The 27,978-nt window shown below is 37.4% G+C and overlaps 1 protein-coding gene across 6 annotated transcripts in view; it reads left to right on the top strand.

The window, feature by feature from the left end:
• garnl3 (GTPase activating Rap/RanGAP domain like 3) overlaps positions 1-27,978 on the top strand; it is an 84,392-nt gene that overhangs the window by 19,368 nt on the left and 37,046 nt on the right. For 5 of the 6 annotated variants that reach the window (XM_026921550.3, XM_026921556.3, XM_026921554.3 and 2 more), the window contains one exon: positions 13,861-13,930. In XM_026921550.3, the coding sequence (XP_026777351.2) occupies positions 13,861-13,930 (70 nt within the window). Of the gene's footprint in view, positions 1-6,626; positions 7,284-13,860; positions 13,931-27,978 lie in introns of those variants that run through there. The other variant, XM_026921553.3, reaches the window with a different exon arrangement.

The raw sequence follows: 27,978 nt of genomic DNA, 5'->3' as shown, positions 1-27,978 counted from the left end.
CTTTGCCTTTTAGCTTTTGTAGAAAACACATATCGAAGTATTTAATTCTCTTTTCTCTGTAAAAAAAAAAAAATTAACTATAATATCAGTACAGCTACGTAGTAAATTGTAATCCAGAGTTTTAATGGAAATAAGCAGTGCATTATATTATAACTGGATTAAATAAAGTTAATAAGACTCAAAAAATGTTAACACAAAGCCTGAAATACCTAAAGATATAAGATATAAGATAGTTATACCTCTGACTGGAACTGGAGACTCCTTCCAAAATTGCTAAATAAACATCTCCTCATAGAAAACTTCACAATAACAACAATTATGTGTCCAGAATACAAGTCCATGTGCAAGTGGTTACTATAGAATTGATCACAGATTTGAATTAATATAAATCTTGCAGCCAGAGTTTTTGTCAGATCTGCTGTTATAGAAAATTAATCAACACCTTCTGACCAACCAGAATGGAGCATTCAGCAGCACTGTGGTATAAGCATCAATCTTACAAACTGAAAAACCTTATAAACTGAAATGGTCCTACTAAATAACAGTAACTTTTAAACCTGCACTCTGTGTAAATACTTACGTCTGTACACTATTTTAGGATTCATGGATAAAAAATACACTAATAGATAAATTCACATATTTACAATGTATTTTGAATCCATTTATGTCAGTGAAAATGTCCATTGTTAAAAGCGCTATACAAATAAAATTGAATTGAATTATAGTTACTTAATGACAACAGTTAATTGAAGTAACTGTCAAACTGAAGTTGAAAATAATGAGTAGAAGGCAGTGAATTAAAGTCACAGGATTGCCAGAGAACCAATATTTTTTTTTTTCCCATTTAAAATATTGAAAGGGTCGAAGGGTTCTGTCTTATACATGACTCTTGACTTACTTCATTATACATACTTTATAATGTAATATCTTTATCAAATGTAATATGTCCCCTATGGACATGCACTGTGAAATGTGATATCAATATTTGGTTGCAGCACTGCAGATAAATCGTTATTGTTTATGTCAGGTAGTGGTTGCATTAGAGCTGAGGTCAATAAGGGCATTTAAGAACTAGACTGATCCGTGTGGGAAAATATCTTGCTGAGACTCATCTTGGCAGGCAAACACACAATATGTTCATGGGATTTCAGGTTCACTCGAATGCTACTCCCTAGGGTGTGTGTGTGTGTGTGTGTGTGTGTGTGTGTGTGCGTGTGTTCACTTTTGAGAAGAGGATAACTGGTGGTATTATGGGCTTCCCACACAAGTGCAGCAATGTATCTTGTAAAATAAAGTATACAGTTACTATTTAAACCTTAATTTCCTCAATACTGTTTACATTTGCTGAAAATATCATAAGCACAACCGTTTATAGCCGGTATTATGTATTTCCTGGGCATGATGAGGAACCTGCTGAGCATCTGGCACTAGCATTAGTGGTATTAGTCATGTAGTAGAAGTAGAAGCCAGGGGCTTGCAACCCATTTGAAAATTCTCCTTTTATCTGCTAACTTTCATTATTACTAACATTAGCTAGCTAGGTAACCAGGTGGCAAAACACAGGCTGAGTTGGTCAAGCTTGTTGGTCTTTGCCAGCTGGTAAATTATTTTCCAGCTTCCTTATTACTGATAAATGTCTGAGATTTTCTTACTGTTATGTTTTTTTTTTTTTTTTTTAACTGTATCTGAAAATACAGTATTCCTTTCCAGTAATTCCTTTCTACCAGCACACAGGTTGACCAGCTTGACCTGTGTTTTGCTAGCTGGTCAGACTATCAAACGAAGATAATTATTGAAACATAGTCATATTTCTAAACGTGCATAAACATTTCTGCTAACATTAGCTAGCTAGCCAACATCAGCGAACTTGACAGGATTTCTGAGAGGAAATATAAATGTTTTGTCACAAATTCCCCTCTCACTGCCATGCTGGGAACCGTGTCACCGTCTTTCTGCTTGTGTTTAGGTTACGCCATATGCCTTTGTTTTGGTTCTAACTCTGTCTCTGCCCTTGTCCTGTCATTGGTCTGTTACCTATTGTGTTCACCTGTTTGTTGTTTATCCTTGATTAGTTTGTCTGTATACCCTGTGTGTCATATTTCTGTTCTTTGCATTTCTGTATTAAGTCCCGAGTCTTGTTTTCCTGTTTCCTCATCACTCTGGTTTTTGACTCTTGCGCGTGTTAATCTTGATCGTAGGTTACTCTTGTGTGACGTTGCTGTTTCTGTTCTGACCCCATTATAGACTTAATAAATATTATGCCTAGCACCAACACTTGTGTCCTGCCTCATTTACTTGTGTGTTACATGTTTATAGTCTTTGCTGCTATTGCTAGCTCTTACAGTTTTTTTAATTATTGGGTGCTGTCTGCTCTGTCTGTTTTTGACCTGGTATCTTAAGTGAATCACACATTCAGCCAATCCAAACTATAGAAATCTAGCTTTGAGAGATTTTAGGCATTCTACAAGTGGCGTACTATAGCAAGTAGGTGATAAATTGCTATTGGCTAATTAATCTCAATATGAGGCATAAGGACAGAGTGTTTTCTATTTTGGTCTCAAGTTTGATTTACGGTACTGTCTATGATTTAGGAGTTGGCATTTGGAAAATGATTGTATGTTGCATGTGTTTATGGTTTCTCTTTGCTTGCAGGCATGTTTGTCATACAGACATAGGATTTATACAATGCTGTGCTGTGTGCGCGCGTGCGCGCGCATGTGTGTGTGTTTGCAGGTAGGTTTTTCCACAGAGACTTAATGCTTCCACAGTGCTGTGGTATGTGAGGTTGAGTGTGTGTCATTGTTTTGGCTGTAACCTGAAAACCCATGTTGACACTGAGCTGTTCAGTCTTACATTTCATGAGGGGGTGTCTTGCCCACAAGATTTAATGCTCAAAAGCCTTGGTTTCAACACTCACACACACATACATAAACACACACTCTCTGTATAGCTGTTACTCCTTGTGCTGGTAACACACATTCTTACTAATTAGAACATGTTTTCAATGTATTTCATTATGGCTTAGTGTTTCACTGGTGCAATTACCCAGGATGTGGTGTGTTACAGTAAAATATTGATGAGCTCTATCATTCCAGCAGTCTGTATAATGTCAGCTGATAGGGAGTTTAATATCACACAAGTTCATGTTACTCACTTTGTCTGTGTATGAGGCTCAGATGAGTAATATTAAGTGGCATTCATTCAAAAACTTATACCACAATGCAGCCTGATAAAGACACAGTAATAAAATACAGGCACTTTGACCCCTAGCATAAGTATGTACTTTATGGATGTAAATGTATGATCTGACTATGACTTCATCTTGTTCCTCCTTCTCAGACTAGACAGGAAGATTATGGTTAGTTATGTGTCAGTAGGTAAGAGTGATTGTTATCAGTTTGTGAATGAATACTATTGTCTACAAAAACACATGCATGCAAAAATTATGGTTATTAATGGTCAGTGTTTGTAGTACATTCTGAAAAGTGTACTTGGGTAATGAGACAAATCCCCATTCATAATGTACATCGAATGTTATGAATGTTCTCGTTTTAGGTGCGGGGTGGCTTGTTACAATTTTATAAAATACGAATTTTATAATGATGATAATAAAATACTAACTTGATAATGTAGTGTCTCTTTTGGTGGTTGTGGCTGAGACATTCTCAGAAAAAAAGGGTACTAAACTGTACCATTCCTCATATACCTCTTGTACGTTTAGTATACATACACATTTCCAAGTGAAAGATGCATATTAAAGGTACAGACAATAACAGTACCACCCAAGTGACCAGGAATGGTACAGTTTAGTACCCTTGTGCTCACAGTACTGGTACATGCTATAGTAAAATAATGCTTAAATTATTTCATGCATAACTTATTTCAAATTCACCAGATACTTTTTATTTTCAGACTTTTTTCTAAAGATCTCATATCAAAATTGTCCATGTGCAGGAATACCATGAGTAAAAAAAGGATTAAAACATTATTGTAAAATTCAAGACCCATGCTATTAAAGTTTGATCACCAAAATTATAGAAAATATCTTTTTGACCAGAATATTGACTAGCAATATGTACAAAATGTACACAGTTTAGGATTGTAGAATGAGGTAAATAATAGAGAACAACACCAATCAAGGTAATTATGTATTTGAAATTACAGTACAGGTCTCATGTGATTTGGAGGTGTTTTTTCAATACTGTATATTTTCCTGAAAACATCCTTAAATTGACTGTCCATAAAGTGTGGACACGGCATGATAGGGTTCAAAGATAATTAGCAGATGAAGGAACTCTATTTTCTCTTGGAACCAAATTATCAGAGTTGTCACACTGAGTGTCACATGATCCCATATGTTAGCCCCGCTCCAGTAATCGAAAGCGTCCATCATAGGATCACCAGTAACCAGGCGTTATTTTAGGTGGACTACTCTCAACATAACAGAAGTGGAAAGTAGTTGATGTTGCGCTGATTAGATTTCATAGCTATTGAATTGGACAATTTAAATGCTAAAAACATGTTCCCGGCAGGCGAGAAATCGCTCTCTGTTCCATTTGACCCTCTCCAGTACACATATGAAAAATCAAAAGTCCTGCTTAGCACAGATTTTGATATGGCAGGTGAAAAAAAAAAAACCACAAAACACAAAAAATGCTTGTGGCGCTCTTGTGGTAACCATAGCGACAGCAATGCTAAGCACAGCTAACACATTTTCAAGTATTGCACTCTTTTAAACCTAGTGAAGAATGTGTGACCACCTTTTGATGTATTATTTCAGCAAAGTATACACATATATGCTGGTGATGAAGTTACCATCTCAGGCACCCACCAATCATTTTCTCTGAGTCCATTTGGCGTTCCTCTCAAGGGAGTCAAAAAGTGTTCTTACTTTATTAGACACACCCATCTTGCTACTAACTATAGATTTGCAGTTAGAGCATAATTTGTTCCAATCCCAGCAGTGACACTAGCAAGGTTGCCTCAGCAGTCACACACTTGCTATGCTGACAATGGCTACGTTTACATGCACATCAGTATTCTGATATTGGCAATATTCTAATTAGTATTGAGTCATGTAAACGCAGCAATCCGATTACCCCATTCAGATTAAGACAATATACTGATTCCCCAAATTCTGATTCCCACCCTGGAATATGCATGTTTTAATAGGAAATTTGTTGCATGTAAACACCTTATTCAGAAAATCCACTGAAAGGAGATATATGCACATGCTCAGTCTGCAAGGAATTGTGGGTGCTAATATGCTTAGCTGTAGGCATTTAGGAATGGAAACTCAGGCATACTTACAACAACCGTGTATACAGGAATATTCCGATGCCTGTATGCATATAAACATTGTATTCAGAATATGGCTGCAACCCAAATATAGACCTTAAACGGAATTTGATGTGCGTATAAACGTAGCCAATGGTCCACCACCATTCTGTCAAATTTTATTACTTAATAAGATATCCATAAGAGTTAAAAAACGCATATTTGGTTAACTGCTAGGAGAGAGGAAAAAAAACTTATTTTAGTCTGGCGTAATCAAGTATCATAGTATCATTTTCCCCTGCAGTGAAACATGCTTCCTGTCCATGGCGGTGCAGTGTATTACGGATATTATAATATGGACTTAATCTGCAATTCCGCAGTACCTGATTTGTGTCCACCATCATTTTCACACCTTTAACTGAGTTGTACTGGACATTTTTGGAAATATTTAATCTTTTCCCCTTTCTCATGAGCTTCCCATCTGTCCACCCACTTCCACTCATACGCAAGTGAAAACCAGCCGAACCACCATAATAGTGCTGCTCTCTGCATCTGAATACTGCCAGATGCCAGCTTTTATGTTTTCATATTTCCTCACTGACCTCATGTCATTGTGTGACATAACGAATACCCAAATAGTGATTTCCGTATTCGAATACTGGTGTGGGCGGCACGGTGGCGCAGCAGGTAGCACTGCTGCCTCACAGCTCCAGGCTCACTGCCGGAGCTCATGTTACTGTGTGCATGTTTTCCCTGTGTGCAGACGGGTTTCCTCTGGGTTCTCCGATTTCCTCCCTAAAAACAAATCCTACTGGTCGATGGATTGACTACACTGAATTGCCACTGGACTGGAATCCCATCTAGCTTGTGTATTCCTGCCTCATGCCCAGTGATCCCAGGGTAAAATCCGGATTCACAGTGACCCTGACCAGGATAGAGTAGTTCCTGAAGATGAATCAATCAATCCATCAGTCAATGAATGATTGAAAATGATCTTGGTCATTGACATAATATTGGGCTTAATGATGTCCTTCTATTTGACTATTACTTCAGCAAAGAGTGGCAATGCGACACCAGCACCCCGTTTCTGTGTGTGTGTTAGTTTGAGTGTGTGAGAGAGAAAATCCATGTGTCTCACACACCATGTTGATTAGAAATGGCATTGTATTTACAGTGTATTTGGGGACATAGGGGACATTATATTTCTGTTTGGATTACCACAGTCACTTTGGTAGAACGTGTCAATGTGGCATGACACCAACGCCCCTTCTGTGTGTGTGTGTGTGCATGTGTGAATTTCACTAATATATCGAGAGAGAGAGAGAGAGAGAGAGAGAGAGAGATAGCAGGACACACACACACAGAGGGAGAGAGACACACACACAGATAGATAGATAGATAGATAGATACACACAGATAGCTAGATAGATATATATATAGAGAGAGAGAGGGAGAGAGAGACACACACACACACAGAGAAAGAGAGAGATAGAGACACAGAGAGAGAGAGAGAGAGAGAGAAAGGGAGAGACACAGACACACAGAGGGAGAGAGAGACACACAGAGAGAGAGAGAGAGAGAGAGAGAGAGAGAGAGACACAGAGACAGACAGACAGAGAGAGAGAGAGAGAGAGTCTGCAATTAGCGAGCCCACCACCTGCAACCCAAACACGCGCGTGCCAGCAAAAGAGAAACGGCGGGAATCCACTGCGCTCGAGCCCCGTTTGTTTTGCCGCGCTTTCTCCGCTCCGTATAAAAGCTCTCCATCACGACTGCGCACAGGAGACACACAGCCGCACCACACGCACCGAAAACAATGCGGGACTGAGTGCAGAGCGCGACAGAGAGAGAGAGGGAGAGAAAACATGGTCACCTGCTCTCTTCAGTGAAGAAGGAAGGGAGAAGGGAGAGCGAGTGAAAGACTGGCGGAGAAATCCTCACCGTCGCATGGTTGCCATGAGCGGCGCGGACACGGCGGCCACCAAACTGTTGAACTTAACCCAACGGTGAGAGGATGACAGTCCATTACTATTGCATTTATCATAAAAAAAACAGATACTTATAAAAAGTGTGTAATTTCTCAGCGTCCAGATATTAATGTTAATATGTCACTGCAGCAAAATTGCGTCTTTTGGGTCAAAGTGGGACTGTTTATATGCGTTAGTTTAATATTCAAGAATTGCCTGGCGTTCAACACTGCTGTACTGCTGTAGCTATAGCGCAGTAAATACGGGACTTCATAGAGCCTTCATATTGGCTTTACTAAAAACCTCTCTTGAATGAATGTATAACTTGTATATGGATTAAAATAGATTAAAACAGCGTTTTAGTGTGCTTAAATACCCGGCTGTGTAGCGTGTATAGCTTCTAGCGTGTCTCATGAATGAAGAGACGACAGAACATGGAAAAAGTGTTAATTATTCATGTTAATGCTCTGAAAAAAACAAAGGAACAAAACAAAACAAAACAAAACAAAAAAGAACACAAGCAACAGTAACAGCACACACACACTTAAGCCTCAAACACACACACACTCTTCCAGGATTAAACGCTATTTTCTGACGTTTGAATTCCCGTGTATTGCTGACATTACGGTAACAGAAGAAGACGCATAAATAAGAGCGCGCGACCCTAAAGCTGATTAAAGTGCCTATTGCTGCGTAGAACAACAGGTTGTCTAAACAGTCTCTGTTTATATTCACAATATCATGATGCTTTCTATCAAATTCATATGAGAGGAATATCCGTGTACTGGAAACTCACGAGTCCTACATTAATGAATGAATGAATTAATTCATTTATTCATTCATAACTGAATGCCAGATTTGTATCCCAGAGGAGAGGCATATATTTTTATTACAGACCCACTGAGAAAATAAACCGTCCACAAAAACTGGCCAGACTATTGAATCTGGAGGAGGCCATGAAAAAATGGAAATATTTCAGAAGACAGCAGGGGGATAGCCAGATGTATTTCAATGGACTGGTTAGGTTAGACCGTTTTGAATGGCTATCTAGGGTGGGGAACAATCTGTAAAAAAAAAAAAAATGACATAATGTGGCTACCCCTAGCCTGAGTAGGAAACGTGTTTGTTTGTTGTCTAGCAAGCTGCAAAAAAGGTCACTGGTAACATAACATTAGGCTACATCTTATGAAGTGTTATGAATTCAATATCATTCCCTAATGATGCGCTGAAAAAAGAGAATATGTGGTCAGTCAGGTTTAAGAGAAAATATTAAGTATAGTTTACATAGTTTACAAAAATATTTAGCTTCTCATCAAAACAGGATTTCATTGCTTATACTAAATTTCTTGTGGCAGTTTGGCGCCGAAAGGAAGAAGCGACTATAGTATTGAATTAACCTGCTTAACACATGCGAGGTTTGATAGGAACGTGGTAATGTTGCTGTCTCAAAATGCCAGCGACCCGAGTTTGATGCTGAGTTTGGGTGAGGGCACAGGGTTCAGTTTTGTTCAGGGCTTTGAAAATACATGATCAAATCATGTTGGATTTACGAAAACAACTTATGTTAATGTAACTCGATTAATTTACGTGCAACCAATGTACGCATGTGAATTAAGTGAATTAAATGCAATGAGATTTTTTTCGGTGTGGGTAATAACAAACTAAAGAAATCAAACTTTAAAATAATGAATATTGTTAACATAAAAAAGTTTGACTAATATTTGCTCACTTGTTTGTTCGTTGTGGCCAGGTAATAGTTCACTTCTGTGCACGACGACACACTAGCAGACAGTTGTTTACCAGTGGACATTGATAAAATTAATTTTCAGATTTCTCAGAGCTGAGTGTTTTGTTATTATTCAAACTAGCCTATCACAGAGAGATTAACCAAGTGTCCAGTTTTGCATCATATAACAAGGCGTAAACGCACTGACAATAATAATAATAGACTACTTAAACTGCTAAGCACTTGACACACCTAAGCACATGAGCTTGGGCATAAAATTTGATAGTTTATGAGAACCATTATGTATGTATTTGTTTAATAATAAGAGGGATGTTTCATAAAGTAGTCATTGTATTAGCCTGCTTTGTTTAACAAAAAGCACAACAGAATGCAGTATTGTCTCTAATTCAGTCTATTTGAGCTGTCTTTTGGCGAAACTGACAATTTATGCAGGCATTTCCGTGTTTTAATGCTCATGAGAATTAGATTTCAGTGGCACTGAATAATATGGGGTGGCACTGTGGCGCCAGGTTCCTCGGTTTGGTCCTGAGCTCAGATTACTCTCTGTGTGGAGTTTCACATGTCTGTGTGGGTTTCCTCTGGGTTCTCTGGGTTCCTTCCACCTCCCAAAAACATGCCAGTGAGTGGAATGGCTACGCTAAATTAACCCCTGGGTGTGAATCTGTTTCAGCTTGGTGCCATGCAAAGTATTGATGTCCCATCCAGGGTGTATTCCTGCCTCACGCTCAGTGTTCCTGGGATAACGATAGGTCCGGATACTACTGATTACATATACATATTTGAATGCTTAGTTTGTTGTGTTACTGATATCTGTGATAGGAAATTCTTGGTTCCTTAGTAGCTTGTGTTTACGGCAGTGAAGATGAGGCTAGGTACTTGACTAGCCATTATGAAGAAAAATGCTTAAGAAAAAAAAAAACAACAACAAACGAATTTCTTTTGGGCACTGAGGTAAGAGTTACCTAGATTTAACACCGGCTGTGATGGTCACGAAAATTAATGGCCAAAGGTACAACAACGTCAGTTGAAATTGTACCAGCTGTGATTAAACAGCAGCAGACGAAGGAGTCATCCATAGCTGTCAAATTACATAATTATATACAATTATATACAATTCTAGACCATTTCTGAGTATATTACTTACATCACATGCAGATTTTCCTATAAAAGTGGTTTGTGTTTGAATGTAACAAACTTTGCCAAGAATACATGCTACACTGTTGGATCTTATAGATTAGTATATAAGTACATGGTCACTGTATTTGTTTTGAGACACAGCTTATGACAACAAGCCTGACCAGCCTACTAGTGGATATGTACAGTATGTGTGTAGTAGTAATAGTAGAAAGCGGTATCACAACCTGTCAAAAAAGCAAGGTTCCTATCATCACAATTTCAATAAAATCCTGTGGTTTGCATTGCGAGATCATAGCATGTTCAAGGGTATCCAAACCTGCAACTAAGAAAACCCTTTCTGTTGAACCATTAGCGATGTAGAAGAAGCTTTCTGCTTTTTTAATATTCTAACAAACCACAATGGTTTTATCAAGAAATACATTTTATTCCTAATTTTATCCTGCCAATTGTTTAAAATTTGGCATTATTTTTTCTTCCTTAGGAGTCTCTCAGACTCTCCAATTCCTTATTTTCCTTGTAACCCAGGCACAAAAATAAGGTGGTGCTGGCTTGTGTGGGTGTGGCAGACATATTTTTGGTCTTTTCGTGAGCATCTGTGCAAAGGGTGACCTGGTGAAGAGCATTAAAATGAAAGGTTAGAAGGAATGCATAAGCAACGTACTAGGTTCGATGCTTTACTATTATTCAGTTAAATTAACATGTCTCATTTCTTTTACAAACCAAGTGTTCGTCCATGGCTCAGCACAATGGCATTTTTTTAGTGAGATTGGATTTGTTTTCACTTACAGATTTCAAGGTCATATTTTAACTTTCAACACATGTGTTTTCTGGCTTTCTGTGAGCTTTTCTGGGTGTTCACCCACATGTGAGACTTCTAGGACATAGTATCCGAATGATGAATTTGGCAATTGTGGTAGTTCATTATTTTTGTGTATAACCATATGCAACAAGTGCTTTCACAGTGTAAGAAAAAACCTTACTACAGCTGTTAGGCATCAATTTTTAACACTTTTGTTAAAATATTTGAAACACTTTCTTTTTCAATTTCACTTAATGCTCAGCTCAGTTGAAGTGTTCTGTTCATCCTATGTGTAATTTCAAGTATTTACAATTAGCTCCATGTCATGTCGCCTTATTCAGTTTGCCATTTCACAGCTGCTAATATGACAGACATAATAAAGTTCACTGCTGTAGCACATGGAACTGTAGTTTTATAAGTCTGGACAGAGCATTAATCTTCTACACTTTGGGCTTGAAGGGGAGCATGGTTTAATAGCAGTATGTGCCTAGCATTGAAAGAAATACCACATTACAAATACATTTGAAGAAATACCACAGGACTAGGTGTGTACCTTATTGACAAATTATCAATTTACCAATAAATGGACTAAATTTGAAGGATTATCATAATCACATTTATTTTCTTCAAAAGCATCATAAGCTGTGACTGTAGAGCTATAGAGCTAAAAGAAAATTAAAAAGCATCCCTGAAAAACAAACACTGAAACATTCACCAGCGAGATAAGTCAATAAAAATCAATGACTATTGTTGTATAATTATTGCAGCCCGTGCAAGAACATGTTTTGCTATAAGAATCCAGCTTGTTGCAGTCGAATTACTTTCTAGGTTTACATGAAAGCTAGAAACATCTAGCAATAGACTGCACTTGCTACTATGTACATTATTAAGTGACAATAATTGCTGCACATTCAGTTAGTTTGAAACCAGACCTCTTGTCCAAGTGCCTAAAGAGAAAATGAGCGCTCCAAGACACATCATTCTCTGAATGCTCTATCGATAGAAACGGATGCAAAGTCACGACGTGGGATGTTCTGGTCAATAACGCTAATTGGTGCCACAAGACAACCTTTGTCTAGGCTGTAAGATGGCTAACCTGTTTCCTCAGCAAGCGAATAGGGAAGCACAGAAAAGAAGGGAATTGCTCAGTGAAGTATACAGAGTTAATTCTAGGGATATTCTAATGATTGAGTGCAATTTTGCTGAATTTCATAACACTTGAGCTATTCAAAAATTTTCAGTCGTGTCACCGAGTTGACATGATGAGTATGAAATTATCCAATCAGCCGATCATGTGGCAGCAGCGCGATGCATAAAATCATGCAGATACAGGTCAGGAGCTTCAATTAATGTTCACATCAAACATCAGAAAGGGGAAAAATGTGATCTCAGTGACTTTGACCATGGCATGGTTGTTGATTTTAATGCACAGCAGTCTCTATAGTTTACACAGAATGGTGCGAAAAAAACAACAAACATCCAGTGAGTGGCAGTTCTGTGGGCAGAGACTTGTTGATGAGAAGGCTCAGAAGAAAATGGAGTGGTTCCAATCTTCAACTATCCAGTTTTGGTGACCCTGTACCCACAGTAGCATCAGATTACTGTTTGTAGCTGCCTGGAGTAGAAACCTGTCATACTGACCCAGTCTGGCCGTTCTCCTCTGACCTTCTCTCATCAACGTTTCCACCTGCAGAACTGCTGCTCACTGGATGTTTTTTGTTTTTTGCACCATTCTGTGTAAACTCTAGAGTCTGTTGTGCACGAAAATCCCAGGAGATAAGCAGTTTGTGAAATACTCAGACTAGCCCGTCTGGCACCAACAACGATGCCACGGTCAAAGTCACAGCGATCACATTTTTTCCGCATTCTTATGTTTGATGTGAACTGCTTTTATACATTGCTCATTGCCACACAGCGAACTAATTGGATAATTGCGTGACTGTGCAGATGTACAAATGTTCCTAATAAAGTGGTCAGTCATGAAAAATGTAAGCTCAGCATAAACTATTGAAATCTGTTTAAAACAAGGGGTGTTGTGGAGAATGGGTTGTTAAATCAGCATGAACTCAACCTTCTTCATTACATAAAACATTTTTTAAATCTGCAGGGATTTTGGTGATGGCCTGTCACCTTGTTGTCTAAAATCATACAAGTAATTCAAGCAGGTGATATTTCTCTAAGCTATGAAGCTCCCTTGTCAAGTCTTCTTTACAGTTACCTGTGAAGGTATACATATATGAAATTTAGACACTATGAACCTGTTCCCTTTCCAGCTTTCACACTTTTGTTGTCTGTCTCTGGAAGGACTACAGATGTAAATGAGAACTGGATCAGGCCAAAGGCAAAATCTTCACCATTTATATTCTGTCCTATTCCAAGAGGGGAAAAACACTCATACGTAAGCACTCGTAGTCACAAAGTAAGGTTTGCAATGGCACATATAAGCTCTAACATGCCCTCAAGCACTTGCACAGTCACTGTCAGCTTCTCTTCTGAACAGAAATTATTAAATTATTTGCAGTATAAAGTACTAATGGAAGCATAATGATAGCCCTTTCACTAGAGCAGGAGAAACCCAGTCATACACTCTTACCCTCATACGTGCACACACATACACACTTAGGCTAGTTTGCATATTCTCTAGTATGAGACTGTTTTGAAATCTCTTATTTACTTATTGCCATTGATGGTATGAGGCATAATTTGATTATGGCAACTATAGGAATGTACTTCCTCAATTAAGTCCCCTATGGGCTAAATTAAACAAACACAATGTGTGTTCATATGAAAATGCTGTCTAGTGTAATATCTACTGTAGCCAATATCCAGCTGTCATTTACACTTTTATGTTTATCTGAATGAACATCATAAGGAATGCTATTGTAGCTTTATGAAGCCCATGTGATCACTTTTATGTGCTGTGTGTGTTTCAGCTCTGCGTCTGAAGACTTGGGCTGCAGGAGGGGCGAGTTTAGCCGGAAACACTATGGATCAGTGGAACTGGTAAGTATCAGTTGTACTTTTTTGTTATACCACAGTCATGGTCTATGTATTATCAGAATTTTATACTAAATATTACTCATAAGTTTTTTTTTGCTCGGCATGTGTCATATTAAGAATGTTCTGGTATTTTTAAATTTTTTTATTTTTTTATTTTTACAAATTACTTTCACTATATGTCATACAGTCATGTTGTGCCAATACTTATTCTCTCACTAGAAGTATTAATAATAATAATGCATCATGATGGTACATTTGAATTTGGCATCATATAGCTTATACACATGCGCTCACCAGCCACTTTACAAGGAACACAAGTTCACCTGCTCTTTTATGCAAGCAGCAAATCATGTGGCAGAAGCACAATGCATAAAATCATGCAGATACAGATCAAGAGCTTCAATTAATATTCACATCAAACATTAGAATGCAGGAAAAAATGTGATTTTAGTGACTTTGATCATGGAATTGGTGTTGGTGCCAGACAGGCTGCTTTGAGTATTTCAGAAACTCCTGATCTCCAGGGGATTTCACATACAACAGTCTTGAGTTTACGCAGAATGGTGTAAAAAAAACACCAAACAAACAAAAAACATCAAGTGAGTAGCAGTTTTGTGGTCAAAAACAGGTAACTGATACTGGACAGTTGAAGATTGGAAAAACATCAACTTTTCTCCTTCACCAATCTTTTTTCCTTCAACTGACCTTTTTCATTGAACCTGTGTGCACTGTAGTCTTCCATTCCTGTTCTTGGCTGAGAGCAGTGGGGCCCAGTGTGGTCTTTTGATGTTGTTGCCCATCCGCCTCAGTGTTCAGTGTGTTATGCATTCTGAAATGCCTTTCTGCTCACCACAGTTGTAAGTAGTTGTTATCTGAATTACTGTTAACTCTTTTTTTTTTTTTTTTTTTGCAGCATAGTAAATATAGGTGTCAGGGTCCCTGGAGGACTAGTGGTTAGGCTTAGGTGCTCTCACCGCCGCGGTGCGGGGTGCTGGTCCCAAGCACGGATAACAATGGGGAAGGTTACATCAGGAAGGGCATCCAGCATAAAAAACTGTGCGAAATCAAATATGCGGACCAATGATCCGCTTTGGCGACCCGTAATGGGAACGGCCAAAAGAAGAACAGTAAATATGTGTGTCAGCCCCAAATACTGACCGTACAAATATATACAAGAAATTTGGACTTAACCAGCTAGCTTTGCCATTTCTTATCAGTAAAGAACATGTCGCTTCTGAGGTCTTCTACAGTAATGTTATGCACAACTTTCCCACTGAAAATTAAATGGCAATAATTAAAGCAAAATCTGTCTCCCTGATATGAATGCCTGGAGGGAGATAATGGGTGGTGTATTACATGTTACTTAATGATTTGATCGTGTGACTGAGGAATAAACATTGGTACTTATAAATAGTTATTCTGGCAACTTCATCATCTGTGCCCATAGAGCATTATGTTAAGAACATAACTAATTCAGATCTTATTATAGCATACTACCATTCCAGTATTTGTCACACCACTGTGGTGAATGGCCTGCTTGAATGTTATTCAGCTGTGTATCACGTAAAGGAAGAATCCTTTGTGGCCATTGCATCTCTGTACATTTTTAGTCAGCAGAGAATTTCTCCATGATGACCTGTTGAGGGAATGCATCTTGCAGCAGGATATTCCACACTGGAGCTAGAAATGTCAGCCAGCAGACTCTACTTGATACAATGTATAATATTATATGACAATAATAAGAGCAGTCACCCTGATATCATTATATATAAATGCCTGGAGGTAGATAATGGGCGGTGTAAGACATGTTACCTATTGCTTTGACTGAGAAGTCCCGTGTTATATATTATATTTGAAAAGACAAAAATATAGAGTGTTTATGTGTTCACATTTCTGTAATCCTTTTACTGAAGCCTGCAATGACTCGATAAATGATACATACAGGAAGTGGCCGAAGACAGCGCTCAATGTTGTTTCCTTTGCGAAGTTCACTACGGGGTTTGTGGGTAGTGTGAGATGGGTGACTTTTGTGATAGGACTGGGTGACAAAACCACATTCTTGCTATCAAATACAGCAGCTGGGGTACTGTGTGTTGCCTGGGAAAACCTTTCACATGTTTTTTTTTTTTTTTGACAGTTCTATTATATACAATTCTGAAAATTACAGGCTTTTTGGAAACTGAAATATATATTCATGTTGTTTTAGTGAAGTATACAGTCCCCTCCTAAAGTTTTTTTTTTTTTTGCTATACACTGAAGACATTTGAGTTTGAGATCAAACTAAATATGAGATGGCAGATCAGAATTTCAGTTTTCATTTCCTGATATTTATATCTAAATTTGTTAAATGACTTAGACCATGGCACCTTTGGTGGCAGACCACCCAATTTGTAGGTGAGCAAAAGCATTGGAACAGATAGTCTTAAAGTAATTTAAAGTAAATAACACCTAATATTTGGTTGTATATCCCTTGCTTGCAGTAACTGAATCAAGTCAGCAGCCCTGTTGCATTCTTCTTTTGTGATGCTTTTCCAGGCTTGTACCACAGCTTTTTTCAGTTATTATTTGTTTTGGGGGGGTTTCTCCCTTCAGTCTCCTCTTCAGGAGGAGAAATGCTCAGTTGGGTTAAGGTCTGGTGATTGGCTTGCCCAGTCTAAAACCTTCCACTTTTTTTCCCCTGATGAAGTCCTTTGTTCTGTTGGCAGTGTGTTTTGGGTCATTGTCTTGCTGCATGATGAAGTTCCTCCCAATTAGATTGAATTAATTTCTCTGTAAATAGCAGACAGAATTTTTCTGTAGAATTCATTCTGCTGCGACCATCATGAGCTACATCATCAATAAAGATTAGTGAGTCTGTTCCAGAAGCAGCCATACAAGCCCAAGCCATGACACTATGTTCACAGTGCTTGACCGATGAGCTTGTATGTTTCGGATCATGAGCAGATCCTTTCTTTCTCCACTCTTTGGTCTTTCCGTCAGTTTGGTAGAGGTTAATCTTGGTTCCCGAACTTTTGTGGCTCATCTCTGTATTTCTTTGAGAATTCCAATTTGGCCTTCCGATTCTTATTGCTGATGAGTGGTATGCATCTTGAGGTATGGCCTCTATATTTCTGATCTCAAAGTCTGCTTTGAACAGTGGATTGTCATATGTTCACCCTGCCATGTGGAGGTTGCTGGTGATGTCACTGACTGCTGATTTTGGGTTTTTCTTCACAGCTCTCACAGTGTTTCTGTTATCAGCTGAATTTGACTTGCTTACAAATTGACTTGCCTTTCTCCCATAGACAGCTCTCTGGTCATGTCAGTTTATCCTTTTTAACAACAAATGCTCCCATTCCAAAACTATAGGAATTAATTTGGAGTTGGTGTACCCTTTTCAGCTGTAACAGCTTCCACTCTTCTGAGTTTGGGAGCATGGCTGTGGGCATCTGTGCCCATTCAGCCACAAGGGCGTTGCGCATTGGCGCTCATGTCAAGTGATGAGGTTCCAGTCTGTTTCAGTTCATCCCAAAGGTGTTCAGTGGGGTTGAGGTCAGGACTCTATGCAGGCCACTTGGTTTCTTCCACTCCAGCCTTGGCAAACCGTGTCTTCAAGGACCTCACTTTGTGCACAGGGGCACTGTCATGCTGGAACATGTTTGGGCCTCTTAGTTTCAGTGAAGGGAAATTGTAATGTTTGGACCCACATAAACGTGTGATGGTCAGTTTTGGCCTTATAGCGTATGTCATGAAAAATCATTTTCTGTAATGCTTAGTATGGTCCATATTTGAATTGATGTTTTCAGGCCATTGTTATACAGATGATACCAGCATCTTCACACAGGAATAAAGTGTGAAATTTATAGAGTATTTACGATTGTAGTAGTTGGTGGTAAATTAATAGAAAATCTAGATATATAGTAAAAATGTATAGTTGGTACCTTATAGATACCATGGTTGTTCAAAATTCCAAAGGGAACTCATGTATTTGCCCTAAAAGTGAGGCAGATATCTAAAAATAAGACAAAACACAACATATAGCTGTTTTTTTTGTACTAACATTTAGCAATTTCACAGTTGTGTGGGCTTTAATATTAACTACCTAGCAGCCTTGCAGATGTGATGTGTATGGCATTGTGGTGGCTTTGTGTCCATGCAGACTATGCGTGCCTTGTCTGTGTCCACTAGCAATAGGATTGTGATAGTCCAGTGCAATTTCATCACAGCAACAGCTTTCACAGGACCCTACTGACTATTCTAGGTAAAACTGATGATGTTCTGAGTCATATCCTCCTAACAAATAATCACTGCTGTTTTTCACTTATTAGTCAACTCACTTATTGTCAACTCAAATCCAGTCACTTGGACAGACACACAATTTCAACATAACTCTATAACTAAACTGTGACTGAATGAACACGTTAAACTGGCCTGTGTGATGAAAAAACATGCAGAAACTTAGACATTTGTTCTGCTGTGATTACATTTCCATGTAAAAAGATATATTCCAACATAGTAATGCTATCTACAAATTTGAACTTACCTTGCAATAAAATTTGGAGTTTATGGTCTATGCTTATGTATCCTTGTATAAGCATATATCCTTATGTGTACTATTCTTATTGAAAGTTACTGTTGCTTTTTGGTTGTAGTAATTACATGACAGTTACAAAGTATCTGTGCTCTTTCTGCAAACAGTCCTTTAATTTTCAATGGATTTATTTTAATGATTTGTCTGATGGCTTTTTCTGCGCAGGTGCATGCAGTTAATACTGTTCTCCCTTAGTGAGTTAAAGTGCACTTCATATCCTTTAATTACCGCTTTGATTAACTTTAATAATTATATTATGTGCATATCTTGGTGTTACTCTCTTTTTTTTGGAATTAGCTGGCTGTAGTGTGAGTTTTCATTTCCATGACTCTGTAATGCAAATTGATTTTGATCTATGACCAGCTCTGATGCCATGCCAGCAATGTTAATTGTGCATCTGAGTTCCTGAGTGTGTTGTAAATGGAAACAAATGCAAATAAAGGTTTTAATGTGTAGCATCCTATTATTTGAAGCATAAACAAGGGTCACATATTAGTGTGGTGCAATGCATTATTCAATCTGCTTTATGTGAGAGGGTAAACATGCAAAGAGCCATTTAACTCAAACTGAAACTAACCCCTGGTAAGACACTGCATAAATGAGTCAGCAAAGAATTAAGCAAGTAATTCAGGCAACCTTCTAACAGACTCCCCTCTGTGGACGATCCATTGGATTCAGTGCTTGAAATGGGGAGATAAAAAAAATGCTTTGTCATCACTGCAGCAGCGGATTTACATTCAGTGACAGAACTGTAATGCCCTTTCAAACTCTGCCCATGGAAGCTGCAGCTAATACAAATGGGGCAAGGACTAAAATGTTGCCGAATTATCATAGTTCATTAACACAACAGTAGAATAATACATACAGGGACAGTGTATGTTAAAGGATGTTGAAATTGAAGACAGACAGAAAAAGGACCAGTGGGCCAGCATTGCAGATCAGTTACAAATCAGTTTTTTGGGTGTCAGTGACTATTTGGCTGTCAGTATCTAGATAATGAACCATTGTATCAGTCATAATTTACCCTTGCATTTATTTGTGGAATTTATCCTTATGTTCTTGTCCACAGTCTACATCCGGACAGTCAGCAACATGGCAAATAGGACTAAAACTTCCTTTTTCTCCACCAGGAAAGAGCTCATAATCTTCAGCTACCTCCTTCAGGCGGTCAACCTAATGGATAATAAATCATGTTTGAAGCAACTGGAATTCTTTGCTAAGGTTTATTAAAGTAATTTGATGACATTGCAAATGATAAATTCATTAGCAGGCCAACCAGGCAAGCGGAAGCTCCAGCGTGCTGCCCAGTTCGATGTTTTGGTTGCCTGGAAACCTAATTGGCTAGGCTAAAAAGTGGTAGCTAATGTAATGTAGTAACATATGATGAGTATGTGATTTTCCTACACTGACTGTGTAGGCATCTCTGTGAAGCACATTACACTTAAACAAACATACCAAATGAAAATGTTTGTTTGGCAGAAGTCAATAGGAAGCAAGGTTTGTTTTCTTTCTCTGGTTGTTGAATCTACTTGTCTGTTGGGCAATGACGGATAAAAAAAACGAATAGCTCGGACACAAAATCTTTTGTCATCCGGGTTACTAATTTGCCCACCACTGTATTTATCAGTGTGCAAATATTGTACAGATTGTGTTTACACCTGCTTGAGAGCAGATCTTAGTTTATGACTAGATCAGCACCGCATACGAGTGACACTTTTTCAGTTTCTTTTTTAATCGTGAAGCTAATTTCCTTGTGCAGGGAAATGAAATGTTAGTTTGAACAAGACTCTGGGGAAAAAAGCACATCAGGTCAGCTAATTTGGACATATTAAATGGAAAACATCAGAAGGAAGACAACAGTGAATGGAGTGCTAGTAAAAACACCAAGAATCAACTAAAGAATAATGGTGCATGATGAAATAAAAAAAAAATTGTTTAATCATGTTGTAAATGAAAACGTTGCCCTTAATGGACCAAAAATGTTTGTTCAGCACTTTAGCTGAGTTCCTTCTCTTTTTGCAGAGTATTCTAACCAACAATGCTAACATGCTTAATGGTGATTCCAAGCTAGTGCTGTTGGTTAGTGTGACTTGATGGCAGCACATGAGCTATAAAAATAAGCTTGCTTTCGTTACTAGCTAGTCTTATTAAAAAGTACTGAAGCTGAAGTATTCCTTAAATGTTGTAGGTAAAAGGAGCTAGCCGAGACACAGAGTTGGATAGCAGTTATGCCATCATCCAAAACACAGAAAATGGCAGTGAAAATCTGACTTACTATTAAACCTGTATCTTCCATAGACCAAGTTTATATTTCACTATAGTAGCTACATCCAACTGCAAACTAAGACGTTCAGCAAGAAATAATGAAAACGCCCAACGCGTGAAAAAAATGTACAAACTGTCATGTGAAATATTTGTTCATGATACTTGTGGAGTACTTTCCACCCACATGGTTCTTAAATAAAATCTAACATCTTTTTTGCCAATCTATAATAACATGCATCATCTGATGATACAAGAGGTGCTTGAGAATTCAGATGAGGTTTAGTGCCTTGCCTGCAATCCTCCAGGGAAAAGATCCAAGGGGACAGGAAAGCATAATAAGAGTGCTTTTAAATTCTGCATTTTATGAAGAATGTGCAGGCCTAGATACTTCAAAATTGGCAGTTGCTCAGTACAAATGTAGAAATAATTGGTTTTTGTACTTAATTGTGTTTTATAAATACATCTAGTTTACCTCAATGCAATGCAAAGAAATGAATGCCATTTTCAGTTCTGAGCTTCTGAATTTCTCAAAGGCAACAAATAAACCTTATTAATAAGAGTTTTCTGTTGCTTGTAGGTTTGTGGCAATAATTGTTTTCCATATTTGGTGAAAAAGCTTCCTACTTTCTCCACTGTACTCTGAGGAGACATACAGCGATTGCTTATTACATTTTGTACACATTTTGGCCCATATTTTCATCTGAAAATCATATTATTTGGTTGGAAATTATGTTGCCAGCTGCAGTATAATCCATGATTCTCTTTTTTAAGGTTTATCCAAGTCTTCTACAGAATTCAAATGATGCATATGCCAAATGATTAACAGAAATGTACAAAACGCACAACAAAAACATTATTGTTACTTCTTTCGCCTGTACCCTCAGTGAAGCAGTGCATGCTTGGCGTCTTCATTGTAACTGTTAGTTAAAACTTCATTAGAATCAGGAAGAGTGAAAGTCTCATCAGATTACAAAAGATTTAGGTGATCACGGTGGCAGTGCATGTTTTGAATTATCTGACAGTCAGTAGAAATATTTGCGTGTTGTATTTGCTATATAAGTGAATGAAAAGACAGAAATTAATGCTCCATGCAGCAGCGAGTGTAGTGCATGTACATTGCTGTACTGTTGCTGCTTGTGTAAAATGGGCTTAATCTGCAAATATGAGGTTCCCAGTTTAGGGCTTTTAACAGAGTTATATTGAAATATAAGAGTAAAACCTAACAAATGATTTTGGTATCAATAGACACTCATTGCAGCAAATTTTTTTTTTCCCAAACACATTGGGAGTAAAGCCCTCCCTCCTGTAGTCTGTATACTTGCATTTGAATGAGCTAAAATATAATGGACTGCCTTATTTGGATATATTATTTGGATACTTTATTTCATCCCAACTTGGATTTGCATCAGGTGTATTACACTAGGCTAAAGTAGTATCAAACTGCTGCAGAGGACTTTACAGGCATGATGAAGTATTGTCACTTAATATTAATTGACCGTAATCACAGAGTCGAGTGGCAGCACTTGATAGAAATATCATCACAGCAGTTTGAAGCCCCCTGTTTAAACATGTAGGAGTTATTACAGTTACTGCAGAGCTGTTCCGTTATAGTGACACAGAATCTCATGGCATTTTTTCCCCACCATGTCCAAAAGGCTTCTCGGGGTAATACAGTGTACTGAGTATCTCCTCCAAGATACCAAGCGCATTCTGTAATCACCACAGACAGTGATGCAGGGAGTGCTGGGTAGTGCTTTTTGTCCATCTTGTAGAGGCAACAGAAGAAGCAGTCTTACCTCTTTTTTCAAATTACGATAGTTAGTCGTAAGCCAGCAGCACAATTCCAAATCTACTGATAGAGTCCTTGGTACTTCTGAACTGCTGAAAGTCCAAAGAAGTAAATGTTTGTTTGTAAATGAGTAATTCTTACTAGCTAGATTATGCAGAAATGCTTTTTTTTTTTTTTGCTAACTATAGCTAATGTTATTATGTTTATTTGGTAACATTGTTAATTTTATTCATATGATTTACTACAATTCTTTTTAGCATCTTTTAGTCATTCCTTTATATAAAAAATAAATGGATCATATTTATGACAGAAAATCAAATATTTTGATTGCGAAGCACCTTGTAACTTTGTTTTTTTGCAGTTCACATGTAAAATTAAAGCAAATCTTTTTTTTTTTTTAAAAACTTATTTCTTTTCAATTGTTTTTTTCCAAGCCAGTGTTATTTTGCTTGCCAAATAAATAGATATAGACATAGAATACAGTAGTTTTGCACAGTACTATATTTATAGTTTTATCACTACATCAGATTGATAAGTATATGGACAGTAACAAAATTTTCGTAATTGTATAGTATAGTAGTAGAGTATAGTAGTTTTACACAGTACTATATTTATAGTTTTATCACTATATCAGGTCAATAAGTATATGGACAGTGACAGAGTTTTCTCTACACCACAGTGGATTTGAAATGAAGCAGCCAAGATGTGATTGAAGCGTAGACTTTCAGCTTTAATTCGAGGGGTTTAACAAAAATACTGCATTAATAGTTTAGGTATCATCTTGATTGCTTCATTTCAAATCCATTGTGGTGGTGTAGAGGCAAAATTACAAAAATTGTGTCACTGTCCATATACCTATGGACCTGACTTTATATATCATTTGACATAAACTTTTCTCTGTGTTATTATTTTTTTTAACAATGAAAGCAAGCCTCAGCAATCTGATGTTGTGTGGAAACACACACACACACATATGCTAAGCAGAGACAGAGCTCGCAGTGGCTCCATTGGTATAAAAATAAGTAATTTGGCAAGACATGATATCGTGACATGAGTCCTGGCATGACTCGTGTGTATTAGGGCCAATAATGTAGGCAAGTTGCTTTTCTAAATACTCCTGTAAGCCTGAAATACAGTGTGTTGCGTCACAGTAGGAGCAGGTTGGTGGATGAGAGGGGGCGTAGAGCATCAGTCCCAAAGCATAAGAGATTTACCTGTGACCCAGGAGGTCATTAGTTTGCCATTCCTGACCTTTATGGTTTTATATATGGTTGTGTATATATGTGTGCGTGTATATATATATATATATATATATATATATATATATATATATATATATATATATACAGTGTATATATATATATATACATATATATATATATATATATATATATATATATATATATATATATATAAACACACATGCACATTACAATGGCACCTGTCAAGGCATATTAGGCAGCAAGTGAACACGTGCATGATGATAGTTACAGCATCGAGGTGTGATGCAACACCATGAAGCACATTTTGTGTAAATTTATACAGTATTTACCAAATAAAAACGTTTGTTTTGCAAAAGTGATTAGGGTCTTGTCTTTCTCTTGAAAAAAAAAAAAAAAGTGCACTGGTGACCACTATCCACCCCAGGCAGCTACAGTTATAACACACTAATGCGTAATCACATATTGGCTCCTGGGACAAATAGTTTCAGTATTTCTATGTATTGTGTGAATATACCAAAAATATTCTTTTTTTTTTCACTGGAATCTTAAACATTCCAGTGTGGATTTTGCATATTAAAATACTACATTCATAAAGACATACCATTTTCACAATGTTTTAAAAGTAAAATGTGGTGAAAAAAAAAAAAAAAAAAAAAAAAAAATCAGTCAGGTTTTGAGACAAAAAAAGGGGAGCACAAAGAACACTGATAGATATCTGAGGAGCTCCTTTATGTGATCTTTTTATGTGCAGCATCTTATTGTGCAAAAGGTCAAAAGTGCAGAGGTCACAAAGTGAGATTAGACATGTGACCTTTTCTCTGGGTCATTATCAAGCCACCCAGAGAAAGGTTCTATCTCTTTGACTCCCCTCTGATTTACCTCTCTCGCTCTCTCTCTCTCTCTCTCTCTCTCTCTCTCTCTCTCTCTCTCACACACACACACACACACATTCACTCACACACAAAGAGATGTGTGCATTAACAGCAAAATCAAAAACAGAAAAAACAGAGATCCTCATACGAGTGGTAGTCTCTTTTATTTTATTTACTTACTTTCACATACACAGATTCACACAAATGCAACTGCACTCCACATCAGACATGATTTGGTTTGATTTGAAGATGTCAGTCGACTTTTATGTATTTTATAGATATTCCATATTTTATTTTCTCATTTTTAATGGTCAGTTTTAATACTTTAAATATAAAGACAGCTACATGTCATTGTGAACAGTGAATTTGAAATTAAGTTCTATTTGTCATATAGTTCAGCACATAGGTCTTCTGTGTAGTGAATAGGAATATAAACAACAACTTGTATGATAAATGTATGAGCTTGCATATAACTTTTTTGCTTTTACGTAATAGAGCAATGAATGTCCAGCTACACCAAATTCCTTGCTTAGAAAGTTCTAGCTAAGTAACTAACATGATAGAATGACAACGATAGCTAACTTGTAATGTTTAACTAAAACATTACTGTTTACTGAACACAGCAACCAAACTAATTTCCCTAGAAAAAGAATAACAGAGACCACTTAGGCCAAAGTACCTTTTTGAACAAACTTTGATAAAGACCACATCTGAACATGATGTAAACAATTATTTCTAAAATGAAAACAACAACAAGAAACATATCTATGAAATTTGAAATAAAAATACATCACCTCTACTAATGTCTTTACTATTTAAATGTACAATAATATGTTTGAATACTGAATACATTAGCTGAGTTGGTTTACATTTTTATTTAACACTTTAAATAAGCAATTTGTGTTTCATTGTTTTGGTTTTATTGCACTTTTCTCGCCATTCTGTATATTCTCGCCATTCTGAGGAATGGTGATGTCAGAAAAATATTTGTGACTTGGTACATTTTAAGGAGGAACAATTATTTGCAGAAGTTGTTGAAAATCCTTATTTTCACTCGTCCCAATCTTGCTTTCACATATTTTGCAAACAGTCACTGTTTCCATCGTGTCCATTGTGTAAAATCCAGCATTTCTATATAACCAGTGTTGAATTTTTTTTTAGACACCAGCTCCTCCGTGTTGTCAGCCATGCTGCTGTGTTGTCGAACAAAATGAGGAGGAAACGTAAACTAAGGAACTGCCTGCTGTTGGTTATTATTATTGGTTTGTTCTTGTGTCTGTCAGGGAGAGCGCAAGCTTGACTGGTGAAAGTCAGGTTCATAAATAAAACAACTTGGGTTACCATGTCTGTGCATTTACAGCACAACTGAAAAAAATGTGTTTTGTGTCACGGTACTTGCAGTCTGTCTGTAAAAACAGATCGTAGAGACATTTTAATCGTTCACAATCTAAAATCATCACAGTCGCCCATCCCTATGTTTAAACATTAATTAGTTCACGGCTATAAATGAGACACATGCTTATGTTTTGTATCCTGTTGGCACGTCACAATATCACTTTTTGACACATACAGTCATCTTTAAACATTCTGTATTCCTCGTCAGCTTTTATAACCTTCACAAATCAGAGGATCTGCTACAGAAGCTGCAAAGGTCCATGTTCAGAAAAGTCGCTTTTTTCATATGTTGATCAGTGCATTTAAATATTATGTCAAATGCAGTTTTCTCACTTCAAATCAATATTTAAAGGAAGTCGAGTCTAGCATTGTCTAGCATAGTTGAGCCTACAATGTTTGTTTTTCTTGAGAGATGTAAGATGAAGAACCGTTCCAAAGACTTCATATTTTTTCCAGCACTAATGATTAAATCACAGTGTATTTCCAAACTATGTGCAGAAGTCCTATTTAGTATTTATGTCTTAACACCTAGTAAAGTATCAACTGAAATATTTTCAGAGGAGAATATAATTTAAGATTTGGTGTTTTGTGCAAATGTGTGATGAAATTTGGTTTGCAAGATTTTTGGTTACTGCAATTTAAACTATATTCACCTTTTACTTTATTGCTGCAAGGATCTTCTTTATATTCTCTGTCTGTATTCTCTCTATATGCATTCTTTCCCTTGTCTCCCACCTCTTTTCTCTCCCTTTGCTTTCCTGGCTCTGCTGTGTGTGAGGCGTGATAACGCATTCATAGGTTCTCTGATGAGATCAATTATATATCCGCAATCACAACAGCACCGATTTATTCCCCCTCAAGCTTTCTGTTCTCACTTTTTGTGTTTTGTTAGCGTTCTTCGGAAGTGGATGGGGCCCTTTCCTGTGCCTTTCAGAAACAAAACATTAAAAAATATAGTGTGTTTTAAACAATACAGACATTAATCTTCGTGTATGGCATTTTTACTAAGAGTTTAATTTCCCTCTCACAAGGGATATGCACACACATCAACTCTCCCTGCAGGTCAAGACCAAGAGAGAGCAAATTGTAAGTGTGTGCAGACACATGTGAAATCTCACTCCTGTTTATTTATTTATTTATTATTTTTTTTGAAGAATGGGCCTCTTTATCATCAACTTTCAAATGAAAGTATGTGACTTGATATCTACATGACTCCCAAAGAATAGACTGATCCTAGACCTTGAGTTTTCTGTTGAATTTGATGCAAGCCTCCAAACCACTGAACTAATATCCTGAATTTATAAATTTCTTTTGAGTGCCATTCCACTTCTTTCTCATTTTCTACACCATGTTTCTTCATGAACCTCGTTCTCTGTGGTGTATATGCTATCACTGGGGCAACAAACATGGTGTCAACTTTCATAGCTACACAGATGATGCATATCCATTCCCTCAGGCAGCACTATTACTCTAAACACCCTGGCGCACTGCATACTAAGCAGTCTCATGTTATTTCTAAATTATTTATGGTTTATTATCATTTCTATGCATATTATGTCCCTATTGCATGGTACTTGTCAACACAGGCACTGATACCAAGATGAGTAACCTACTTACTATTAATCAATCAGGGATGTCATTTCATTTCTCCGTTTCTGTTTCCTCAGTTTACATAGTGGCCATGAAAAGCGCACGTGTTCATGCACTTCGGCTGCTAGGCTCGTTCTTTAGAATGTAGAATGTTAGCAAGTTGATTTTAAATGAATTGCCTAAGCTAGCTACATTAGTTACTTTGGTTGTGTACAGTTGCAGTGGGTTTTGTTCTGCTTCAGAAAAGCACTTCAGAAGAAGTTTTCTTGTTTTCATTGTGTGAGAATTCCTCATTGTCAATGACGGATAGCGGCTGATCATCAAGAACAACATACTGGGTAAGCGCG

This window comes from Pangasianodon hypophthalmus, chromosome 27 (genome assembly GCF_027358585.1).
Source record: "Pangasianodon hypophthalmus isolate fPanHyp1 chromosome 27, fPanHyp1.pri, whole genome shotgun sequence".
NCBI classification, from domain to species: domain Eukaryota; kingdom Metazoa; phylum Chordata; class Actinopteri; order Siluriformes; family Pangasiidae; genus Pangasianodon; species Pangasianodon hypophthalmus.
The sequence above is the reverse complement of the archived record's forward strand: the minus strand, read 5'-3'. Positions and strand labels throughout refer to the sequence as shown.